This window comes from Trichosurus vulpecula, chromosome 7, assembly GCF_011100635.1.
Source record: "Trichosurus vulpecula isolate mTriVul1 chromosome 7, mTriVul1.pri, whole genome shotgun sequence".
Classification (NCBI taxonomy): Eukaryota; Metazoa; Chordata; class Mammalia; order Diprotodontia; family Phalangeridae; genus Trichosurus; species Trichosurus vulpecula.
In genome coordinates, this window is record NC_050579.1 from 66,806,313 (window position 1) to 66,819,389 (window position 13,077).

General features: G+C 35.2%; 1 protein-coding gene across 1 annotated transcript; it reads left to right on the forward strand.

Annotated features, from left to right (window-relative positions):
* The first annotated feature begins 629 nt into the window (after positions 1–629).
* Positions 630–1,121, forward strand: LOC118856165 (40S ribosomal protein S10-like). The gene has a single exon (XM_036766290.1). It carries the CDS (start codon positions 630–632, stop codon positions 1,119–1,121), a length of 492 nt encoding a protein of 163 aa, XP_036622185.1.
* Positions 1,122–13,077: the final 11,956 nt, after the last annotated feature.

The window sequence follows — 13,077 nt, forward strand, 5'->3', positions numbered from 1 at the left end:
ATTACTGTCTGTTTGTTGCTTAAGAAGGATCCCTCTCCACCTCCAGGAGCTAGATTGTAGAATGCTATGTGATTGATAAAAAATCGTTCATTTGGCACAATGATAGGTTGCTTGACATTCATAGTTTGAGAAAGAAATGATGGGCTTAACAAACTATAGAATAGAGGATTTTGTATAAGTTGGCAAGTATGTTATGATTACTTTAGGAATACAGAGGTAATGAAATTGACACTTCGCAGAACATCCCATGTGATTAAATTCATCATCCTGGGAGCAAATGACCTACATTTGCTCCTTTATCAGAGGTGATATCTCGAAGAGAATGAGCAAAGGATGAATTAGTTCAAAATTATGTCAGGCAAGCTCTCTAATATACTGGTGAAAGTTTGGGGATTCTTTTAAAGAAGCACAAAAGAGAGCAGTAGGACAATAAAAACAGTTTCAATTGGGATTTTTAAAAAAATGAAATATGAAGTGAACATGTATAAATGTATGGCTTTGAGGATGATAACATTATATTTCTAATAGAAACCTCTATAGCTAATAGGTCAACATCTTTTCTTTAAAAAATAGTTATTTCCTTTCTAGCCTGGGCTCTGTCTAGAGCAGCACTCCCTGCTGCTGCCAAGATGTTGATGTCCAAGAAGAACCTAATTGCTACCTATGAACTCCTTTTAAAGGAGGGAGTAATGGTAGCCAAGAAGGATGTCCACATGCACCCCGAACTGGCAGACAAGAATGTGCCCAATCTCCATGTCATGAAGGCCATGCAGTCTCTAAAGTTTTGTGGCTATGGTAAAGAGCAGTTCCTATGGAGGCATTTCTACTGGTACCTCACCAATGAGGGCATTCAGTACCTCCGGGATTACCTTCACCTGCTCCCTGAGATTGTTCCTGCCACACTCCGAAGAAGTCGTCCTGAGACAGGAAGGCCAAGGTCCAAAGGTCTGGAGGGCAAAAGACCAGCCCAGCTTACTCAGGGTGAAGTTGACAGAGACACATATAGACGAAGTGCTGCTCCCTCTGGTGCTAACAAGAAGGCTGAGGCTGGGACTGGGTTAGCAACAGAATTCCAAGTTAGAGGTGGATTTGGTTGTGGATGTGGTCAACCACCTCAATAAAACTGTAGAGATATGTTTCATATTGAATAAAATTTGGGAAAAAAGTGTTATTCGTGTATTTTGTTTTTACATAGCAAACATTTTCAGATCAATCCTACTCCATGGTGGGGCTCTTGTTAACAAAGTAAAATGAACATTAGAGTGAATCAGAAGGTACGTGCAACATTCCCATTTCTATAGCACTCTTCACACATATTTTTATTCTTTGAAATGAACAGAAACAAATTTTTTTTCTCTTACATTTCACCCCATTGAAAGAAATAGAAAAGAAATACATAATCAGTGTAACAAATACACATAATCAAGCAGAAAGAATCCAGTGAGAGACAATGATATGAAAATAAGCCTTGAATCTTCAAACCTCAGATTCCAACATTTGATTCCAACAGATAAGCAAGCCCTGGTCCTTGGCTTCAGCATCTCTTCTTTTCTATTTTAGGTGAAGGGACTTGAGTTTCCAATCTTGCGACTTCCCCAGTGTCCTAGTATCTCAGCATCCCTGGGTCCCAGCATTGTAGCTTTATAGTTATGACAGCATCAAGGCACCAACTAACAAGGAATTAAGTTATGCGATTACTTTTGGGAGCTAACTCAACCGTAATTGAGAGACTTGTCTATGAGTCATGCCACAGGTCAACATTAGTTTGATGGGCTCAGTGTTACACAAAAAGTACTCTAAGAATAAGCATACTCTCCCCAGAGATTGAGATGATGTAGGGAAGAGTATTTTTTCTAGGGTTCATGGGGAGGCAAATATTTGTCTTTTTGTTCTTGCTATACATTCAAAATTAATATCCTTTGATGATGATGGTCAAATAGGACTACCACTCAGAAACAGGAGAAACACAACCACTGGGGACTTAATCTGATAGAGGAAATATCCCAAATCCCGAGTTTTACTCCGTTGAATGTTTAAAATTCAGTGTTGCAGGCTCTATTCCCTTCACCTAAAGTGGAAAATACTAAACACAGGCCAAGGACCAAGTTATTAGAATTCATGTCAACCTTAGAAGAAATGATTCAAAGCCTCTATCCTTACAGAATTGTCTTTTAATAGATGCTGTCATGGAGGGTGTCAAAGCATGAGAGGGAGACAAAGAGCAAATACTCTTTGGGGAAAATCTTCTAGTCACTTATAACTTATTAAATCACCTCACAGTTCTAGATGTATAGCCAATCCAAAAGGTCTTTTGTAGCCACATGATTAACTGGAACTCTTTGCAAATTCATTCTCTCTCTCTCTCTCTCTCTCTCTCTCTCTCTGTCTCTCTCTCTCTGTCTCACTATATTTCCACGACATATTGTCACAAGCCTCCCAAAAGAAGGCTCCCAAGGCACTGCCTCATAGGGAGATGCCATCAGAGACTCCCTGTTCATGGACTTGTACCCATTACATATAGATAGCTATATAGATACATAGATGAAGGAGACACAGAGAGTGAAACAGATAAAGATCAGAGATACCACAGTCTTATTCCCCATCTGGATGCAAAGATTTTTGGTTTTTGACTTCACCATGCGCCCAGTAAACTCATAGTTGTGAAATTTCATTATCTTGCAGGATCCAATAAACCTTTGTACTCTCACCTAATTTGTATCCTCTTCCCCTCTGATTGGCAGGTGGAGGTATGAACTCAACCTCTAAATAAGGAGGGGAGACAAGAGAGGCATCTCCCCATTTCCCACCAAGCTTCACTCATTTTGGACTTTTTGACTTCTCTGATTGCATTAATTTTGCACTTGATTAATTTCTCAACTATGCCTAATGCTGGATATTGCCCCACCTTGCTTTTCCATCGTCTTTAATGTATTGTCTTCTACTGTCAGTTTGTACACTCCTTCAAGGCAGAGATTTTCTTTATTTTTTTATATTTATATCCTCAGCATTTATCACAGAGTCTGACACTATGTAAATTTCTTGACACATGGTACATTGTTTAAAGATTTTTGTTGATTATTAACTTTATGGATTGACCTTAGATAGATACTGGAAATGAAGATGTGGATATTAGAATTAAACAGGAGATCATCTACAGGAAAGAGAAAGATCCTTTAATTAGGCCAAATTTCATCCAAAAAGGAAAGTCTACTTTTTTAAAACAGACATAAAATTGGAGAGTTGAATAATAGAACACCAAAATCTCCAAATAATCAAAAATAATATTACTCAAAGGATAGTGAGGAGTTATATGGTAGATATCCATAGGATACAACATATGAGAAATAAGGACCTAAGATGAAACAGAACAAAAATTGTAAATTATAAAAGATTGTATGATATTAAAAGGTGATCAGGTCACATCACACAAGCAAAGGGTATATATCAGAAAACTTACATATTCAATTGATATCCTCATAATATTGGGAGAAAGTGAGGAAAGGATTCTGCCAAGTGGATATAACCACTGTAATGATTTTTTTGAGATGACCTGAGTGAGAGTCAAATGGGACTCAATCACAAACTATTGTTGAGGTGAACATCAAAATAGATGAAGTCACAAAACACATTACAAAATTGTCATTTTCAGAAATAACTTACTTTCTGATAGAAATTTGGCATTATACATTTCTCAGTTTTAATAGAAACTGATATTGAAAAGTTCTAGTATGTCTTGTAGAAAAAGCTAACTCAACCATTTTAAAATAGAATGTTAAACTTGATTTAAGATAAAGTTATAAAGTTTGATTTTGTGGGGTTTTCTTTAACCAGTATTATTTGTGAGTTTTTCAGGCCCTCAAACTTTCCAGCAGACAACCTTTTGACCAAATATTTTGAGGTGATTGATTACTAATTCAGAAATTGAGATGTGTTTTTTTTTTCTTTCTTCTGTTTTCAGGAAAGAAAAATAATTCTTGCTTATGAAAAAAATACTTTCCAATGAGAAAGTAATTAACCTTTTGTCTTTTAGGATTGCTCCCAAAGGTAAGAACGTTGAAAATATTTCTTCATAGTATTTTATTAGGGTATGAAATATATAATAAGTACAGAAATTGATCTCACTTTATTGGCAGTTCAAATTATCACCAGACAGCATTTATAAAGAGGGAGTATATTCTATTTGAGATTGAGAGGTGCTTATGTGAATAATTTTAATAGAGGTATTCATCTTCCTCCTCATCCTCCACTGAAATCCCACTGTGACATCTCACCATTACATGGAGCTGACACTGGTGTCAAAAACAAACAAAAAACCCTATGCAATTGAGTATAAGGTCTAGCAAAATGCTATCCAGTTGTAAATCAATCACTCAACATACATCGAAGAAAGCCCTGGCTTATGTCAGCCACTCTGCTAGAAAATGAGGATGAAAAGGTAGGAATGAAATATTCTACATTCCATCAGGGGAGATGCTCAATAAATATTTATTAATTGTCTATTATGTGCCAGGTACTGTGTTAAACCTTGGGGATACAAATAAGAAAAAGAGACAATCTCTGCTTTCGAGGAATTTACAATCTAATAGAAATATCCAAATAAATAAATAAACTGAATAGTTAATATAAGTAAAGCAAATAAAAGATAATTTCTCTTGTACTCTCTGCATATGCATGTGTACATGTTTAAGGGATACTAGCTGCTAGGGGCATAAGGAAAGGCTTCTTGTAGTTATCACTAAGTATTAAGCATGAGGTTTTAAAAAAAAAACATGAAAAGAACACTCTAGAGTCAGAGGATGTGAGGTGAAATCTCAGTCTGATATTTGCTACCTTTGTCATTATGGGCAAGTTGTTTAACCTGTTTCCTTAACATCAAAATTATCGAGTTGAATGTAATCAAGAATTAGCAAATTATCATTTCCATTTCCTAGTTTTGTATTGTCCATGAACTAAAATTGTTTGCTTAAAATGTTTAAATATAGTAAAAGATTATATAAAATGTAATATATATGTGTGTGTATATACATACACATACACACATAATATATATATATAATATATATACACACATATATGTATGTATGTATATATGTGTGTGTGTGTATACATATAATGTAAACATGGGTATACAAAACTAGGCTGACTAAGTGAAATTGGCCCTTAAACCATAGTTTACTGACTCCTACATTAGGTAATTCTGATAGAGAAGGAAAAAAAAATGGAACTATGAGCATGGACCCAGTGATAGATTGTCATCACTCTGGTGCATGAATATATATTTGTATGTGCTGTAAATGGAAAGCTATTGTGTGTGTGTGTGTGTGTGTGTGTGTGTATACATATATGGTAAATTACTTGCATCAAGTAGCTTGCTACTATTGTACAACACCCAGAATTGGATGGTGGACAGTCATCATCTTATTCTCTTTCTCCCATCCATTAAATGGATGGTCTTCCTTTCTACTTTAACATTGTTTGCATTGGTATGATCTATCTCCACCCCCCCATTATTTTAAATTCAGTTCAATATCTATAATAAATAAATCTTTTAAAAAAATTATTATGGTCTAAGCATATGTGAGGCCCTGCATGAGACCTTGGGAGAAAAGATAAATATAACAGAGATTAACACCTTAAGGAATGGGATTTGGAGAAAGTTGAGTAAACAAATAAACATGAGGTAAGAGAGGGTGTGATAAATTCAAAGTAGAAATTCTTTCAAGTATTATTAGAAATGTGGTAAGACAGACAGAGAGAGAGAGAGAGAGAGAGAGAGAGAGAGAGAGAGAGAGAGAGAGAGAGAGAGAGAGAGAGAGAAATGTTTTTCATCTTTGGGATGTGGTACAAGATAATGCTTTCTAGATGAAGTTTTACTTGAAATGGACCTTGAAAGAAGGTAGGGATTTCAAACTGGGAAATATGAAGATTCCATTCTATCTATGGGGCAGCATACATACAACCTCACAGAGGTAGAAGAGGGCAAAATATCAGCAGGAAGTATGTTATTTAGAACAGAGTCTGCAAACTGCAAACGATATTTATGAAGGAGAGTAATAGGAAGTAGTGTTGGAAAAATAAATTAGAGGCAGATTGTGATGAACTTCAAATTCCAGGATCTGGATTTTATAAATTTTTTTTGATATTCAATGGAGAACTACTGATGGATGATTTTTAATAGATTACTGTGATATCCTATTAAGACAATTATCCAGAAAACAATGTAAGTATAGATTTGTTCAAGGGGAATACATAGAGACTCAAAGCATCTTAAAGATAATTTAGTTAAATTCCACTAATTAGTATATAGGCCAATGGAAGTCCAGTAATGGAAAATTACTTCACACAGATAGCCCTGTTACTAGAATATTTCAACAGTGTAGAGGAGCAAAGACAATGGATAGACTTGTAAGGTTTACAATTACTCTTGAAAGATGAGATAGTATTTAAAACTTGGCAGCTGACTGGATATCTGAGTCTGTGGTTGAGAGGCAGAGGTGGAGAGAGGGAAAATTTAAAGATAACATAAGGGATGCCTGGTCACTGAAAGAATGGTGGTACCAACAGAAGAAATCCCAGTAAGTGAGAGGGGCATATTTTGGAAAGTAAAATCAGTCTATTCATTTCTGAGTTTCAGGAATTATTGGAATACCAGGTAGGGAAATAAAGGAGATAGATGGGGATATGACAAGAGACATCTCAGAGAAGTGAAGAGTAGAAGTTTATATTCAGGAGTAATACACATAGCAAAGTGTTAGTAATGAATAAAATCACCGAGATTGAAACCAAGAAGGAAAAAAAAAAGAGTAAAGGGTAGAATAACATGCTTAACAAGTAGGAAAAAGATAAAAAACAGTAAAAGCTATGTGGAGATGGTCCTATTCTTGTTTTCTTTCCATTAAATCTCTCTGTATCACTTTCCCTTTCACATGTTCAGAAAAAATACACATAAACCAATATATAGTACTGATACTCCTGGTTGATGAGAAAGAATAGGTTAACTCTCCAAAAGCAGATTTTTTTTCTCTGCTCAAGGACAAAATAGAGAGAAGAATTCAGTTGTAAGCATGGTAAATTTGATTGACATCAAGTAATTAAAAAATCTGTAAGATGAGAAACAAATAGTTTTTCAATATGAGTGGTGAATTTTATATTTGATGACCTAAAAAAGAATACTTGGCTTTCAAGTATATCACTAGGGAGATGAATAAGAGCTGTGACTTCATTAGTATAAGAATTCATAGTTGATCTCTGTTACTGTGGACAGTGTACTCAGTTCTACTCACTTCACTTTGCTTTAGTAGCTATATCTTCGCAGGTTTTTCTGAAACTATCTCTTGCATAATTACTTTTTTATTCAAAAACAAATTTATTATTTATTTGTAACATTCATTTAAAAATTGAGTTCCAAATTCTCTCCCTCTCTCCTGTCACTCTACAATACATCATGAAGAAAAGCAATATGATATCAATTATACATATGAAATCATGCAAAATGTTTCCATATAAGCCATTGTGGAAAAAAGCGAGAAAAATAAAGAAAATGAAAATATTATCCTTCAATCTGCATTCTCAATTCATCAGTACTCTCTGCAGGCAGATAGAATTTTTCAGAAAGAGTTCTTTAGAATTTTCTTGGATCGTTATCTTGATCAAGTAGCTAAGTCTTTCACAGCTGATCATCATTACAATATTGCTGTTACGGTGCACAAGTTTCTCCTGGTTTTCTGGTCCTTTCACTTTGTATCAGTTAATACAATTATTCCCAGGGTTTTTCCCCTGAAACCATATAACTCATCATTTCTTATAGAACAATAGTGGTCCATCACAATATAATACCATAACATGTTCAACCATAACATGGCAGAGCCTTTATCTCCCCTATCTCCTGAAATCTGTCCAAGTTCATAGTCATTGCTTCCATACCACTATCTAGCCATCTCATCCTCTCCTGTCACCTTTTCCTATTGCTTTCAATCTTTCTCAAAATCAGTGTCTTTTCTAATGAGTCCTGTTTTCTTATCATGTGGTGTAACAGCAACCACACTGGCATACCTAGGATGGCTGCCAGCAAAGGTTCTTAGATCTGCTTTACTAAGACAGATAGCTGTTTAAGGGGTCAACGATCTTCTTTAATTGCATTCACTAGTTCAGGGGAAAAGTCAGCACCCTGAACTTAAGAGAAAATACAAACAGAGAAAATAACAAAGCAGAGAAATAAAGATTAACAGACAGGGCTCTACTGCCTGAAACAAAGCAATATTACTATACACTGTACATACATCCCTGGATTGAGAGAGCCTTTACCTCTGAGCAGTAGGGGAGTTCTGAACATATGGCCACTCAGAATCTTGACCAGGGAATCACAAGATCCTCCTCACAAGTGAACCTCCAAAGCAAAAGCTCTCCTCTCAGAATATACACTCTTTCAGCTAATAATATGCTCAGTGCCAGAAGGCATCACAACCCTCATGACTCAGTGGCTAATTAGAAATCAGAAAAAGGTGTGAAAGCCTTCCTAGGAGCAAGCCTTCCCTAAGCAAGCTTCCCTTAATGGGTACCACATGAGGCCTAGTAATGAGCGAGGAAGATCTTACATCCAATTAACATTACAGGTGGCCAAAGTATGTAAGTTTCTATGTAAGTTTCAGCTTCAGTAATTGACCTTCAAGTGAATAGTCTGATTTCTTTAAGTACTGCCTAATTTGATCCCCTTGTTATCCAAGGAACTCTCAAAAGTTTTTTCCAGCACCATAACTCAAAAGTGTTGATTATGTGGCAATCAATTTTCCACATATACCAATTTTCACAGTATTACATTGCTACTGGAAAAAACATAGCTTTGACTATATAGACCTTTGTCATCAAGGTGATTTCTCTGCTTTCTAATAAGCTGTTCAGATTTGCCATAGTTTTCTTTTCAAAGCAAGGGTCTTTTCATCCCATAGCTTCAGTTGCTGTCTACAGTGATCTTTGAGCCCAAGAATATAAAATCTGGCACTGCTTCCATTTCTTCTTTCTTTATTTTCCAGAAAGTGTTTGGGCCAGATGTCAAGATCTTAGGTCTGTTTGTTTGTTTGTTTGTTTTTAATGTTAAGCTTCAAGCCAGATTTTACACTCTTCCATTTCACTCTCATCAAGAGGCTTCTTAGAGATATGTAAACCCATAAAAACAAAGATTAGGAATACAATCTGTTAGGGAAAGCATATGTTTACATGCATATATATGCATATATATGTATATGTATACATGTATGTATATATCTATGTCTATGTCTATATCTCTATCTATCTATCTATGTATCTGTCTATCTAAATAAAACCACCTTACATTATAGACTGGGGGGGGAAGAGGGAGAAGAAAGGGGGGAAAAAAGAACAAAATAAAAAGTGTATAGCAGAGAACAAAAGAAAACCTGCAAGGAAGTAAAGAAAAGATGGACAGCCCTCAACACAACACATAGTATTTAATATATTGGCTTTCTTGAAATGGAAATTTATTGCTATATATTTTTAATCTTCTTACATTCTGCTTTCTTCACCTTCTGTCACCAGAATGATATCATCTGCATATCTGAGATTGTTGAAATTTGTCCTAGAATCATCAATTCCACTTCTGATTCATCCATCCTGGCATTTTTCCTGATGTATCTTGGACATAAATTAAATAAAAAAGGTGAAAATATACTCCTTTTCCAATCTTAAACTAATCTAAATGTTCAGTTCTAAATGTTGATTCTTGGCCTGCATACAGGTTCCTCAAGAGACAAGTAAGATAATAGGTACTCCCATCTTTTTGAGTACTTATCACATTTTGTTGTGATCTGCCCAGTGAAAAATTTTAATGTGGTCAATGAAATAGTGTGTTTTTTAAATGTTCCTTTCTTTTTCCATAATCCAGTGAATGTTAGCAATTTGGTCTCAAGTTCTTCTGCCTCTTTGAAAAGCAGTCTGTTCTTTTAATTGTTGCTTCACATATTGTATTCAAAATTTTTGTTTTTCTGCATTTTTTGAGGTTTTTATACCCAAGTACAGTCATTTTTTGTGTGCATGTAAAGGTGGTATGTATTGGTGAGAAAAAGGTACACGCCTTTCTATTCCCATTCAATTTTCTACAGAAATCTATTGTATCTATCTTTACTAAAGTTATGTTCATCTCCTTAACTTCTTTCTTATTTATTTTATGCTTATATTTAGCTAGCTCTGAGAAAGGAATGTTGAAATAACCCACTAATCTAAATTTACTCTCTATTTCCATCTGTAATTAATTCAACTTTTTCTTTAAGAATTTGGATGCCATGCCTTTTGGTCCATATGTGTTTAGCGCTGCTTTTACTTTATTGTCTCTGTAACATTTTAGCAAGATGTAGTTTCCCTGCTGATCTCTTTTAATTAAGGCTTTTTTTTGCCTTCCTGGTAATCATGCTTGCTACTATTGCTTTTTTGCTTTTTTTTTTTACCTCATCTGAAGCAAAATACTTTCTGCTCTGGTTCCTTATTTTAACTCTGTGACTTTCTGTTTCAAATGTGTGTCTGTAATCATGTATAAATATCTCCTGGTTCTGCTCCTCTCACTCAGCATCAGCTCATGTAAGTCTTTGCAGGTTTTTCTGAAACCCACCTGCTCATCATTTGTTATAGCATGATAGAATTCCATTACATTCATATAGCAGAACGTGTTCAGCCATACAACCATTGATGGACATCACCTCAATTTCCAATTCTTTGCCACCACAAAAAGAGCTACAATAAACATTTTTGTACATGTAGGTCTTTTCCCCATTTGTATGATCTCTTTGGGATATGGGTCTAGAAACTGTGTTGCTTGGTCAAAGGGTATGCACAGTTTTCTAACACTTTGGGCATAGTTCCTAATTGCCCTCAAGAATGGTTGGATCAGTTCACAGCTCTACCAACAATGCACCAGTGTTCCAATTTTCCCACATTTTCTCCAACATTTATCATTTTCCTTTTCTGTCATATTAGCCAACCTGATAGGTGTAAGGTGGTATCTCAGAGTTGTTTTAATTTGCATTTTTCTAATCAATAGTGAGAATTTTTTTTCATATGACTATAGATTGGTTTAAATTCTTCATCTGAAAACTGCCTGCTCATTCCTTTGACCATTTATCAGTTGGGGAATTACTGTTTCATTCTTTCTTGATGTCTCATGCTGTTAGTTTCCAGTTGCCCAATTCTAATTACTAATGCATTATATTTTTCAGCAAGCTTTTGTACCTCTTGTTCCATTTGGCCAATTCTGCTTTTTAATAGTTCTTTCCTCCAATTAATAATATTATTTTTTTTTCTATTTGGACAGTACTGTTTTGTAAAATGTTCTTTTCCTCAACAGATCTTTCTACCTCCTTTTCCATTTCACCTACTCTGCTTTTTAAGTTCTTTTCTTCAGTTAAATTTGTGACTCAAGAGGTTTTTCTCCTGTCTTGAGATAATCATGTGATTTTTGTTGCATTTTATTGATGCAGTCAGTTATGCGTATAGTGTTCCTAAAATTGATCCAGACATGCATTACTGGTTTAAATCCCACCTTGTCAAAATGTATGAACTTTGTGATATATTGCTGTAATCTTACTGCTAATATTTTCTTTAAAGTTTTTATATCAATATCCATAAGGGAAATTGGACTGTTGTTTTCTTTATTTGTTTTTTTTCCAGCTTTAGGCAACAGAACCAAATTTGTGTCATAAATGGAATTCAGTAAGATTTCTATTTTGGCTATTTTTCCTAATACTTTATATAGTATTAATATAGATTTTTCTTTAAATGTTTGCTGGAATTCACTTGTAACTCACATGGTCCTCTGGATTTTTTCTTAGTGAGTACATTCTCTCCCCTCTTCCCTCCCCACCCACCCTCCTTAAGAAGGCAAACAATTCAACATAGGCCACTTCCACAGTACTCATGTTGTGAAAGACTAACTATATTTGGCTCCTTCCTATCCTATCCCTCTTTATCCAGTTTTGTTCCTTGATCCTGTCCCTTTTCAAAAGTGTTTGTTTTTGATTACCTCCTCCCCCTATCTGCCCTCCCTTCTATCATTCTCCTTTTTTATCTCCTTCCTCCTTCTTTCCTGTGGGGTAAGATACTCAATTGAGTGTGTATGTCATTCCCTCCTCAGGTTAAATCTGATGAGTGCAAGATTCACTCATTCCCCCTCACCTGCCCCCCCTTCCCTCCCAACAGAACTGCTTTTTCTTGCCACTTTTATGTAAGATAATTTACCCCATTCTATCTCTCCCTTTCTCCCTCTCTCAATATATTCCTCTCTCATCCCTTAATTTTATTTTATTTTTTATATTCAACTCACTCTGTGTCCTCTGTCTATATATATATATATATATATATATATATATACATATATACACATATAAATATATATACACATACATACATACATACATATATATGTATGTGTGTATGTAAATATATATATATATATATATATTCCCTTCAGCTACCCTAATACTGAGGGCTCATGAATTATACCCATCATCTTTCCATGTAGGAATGTAAACAAAATAGTTCCACTTTTGTAAGTCCCTTATGATTTCTCTTTCTTGATTACCTTTTCATGCTTCTCTTCATTCTTCTGTTTGAAAGTCAGATTTTCTATTCAGCTCTGGTCTTTTCACTGAGAAAACTTGAAAGTCCTCTATTTTATTGAAAATCCATATTTTGCCTTGGAGCGTGACACTCAGTTTTGCTAGGTAGATGATTCTTGGTTTCAATCCCAACTCCTTTGACCTCCAGAATATCATATACCAAGCCCTTCGATCCCTTAATGTAGAAGCTGCTAGATCTTGTGTTATCCTGATGGAGTTTCCACAATACTCAAATTGTTTCCTTCTGTCTGCTTGCAGTATTTTCTCCTTGATCTGGGAGCTCTGGAATTTGGCGACAATATTCCTCGGAGTTTTCTTTTTGGGATCTTTTTGAGGAGGCAATCGTTGGATTCTTTCAATTTCTATTTTACCCTCTGGCTCTAGAATATCAGGGCAGTTTTCCTTGATAACTTCTTGAAAGATTATATCTAGGCTTTTTTGGTTGATCATGGCTTTC

Coding starts and splice junctions, on each gene's coding strand:
- LOC118856165 (XM_036766290.1), top strand. CDS start 630: ATGTTGATGTCCAAGAAGAACCTAATTGCTACCTATGAACTCCTTTTA.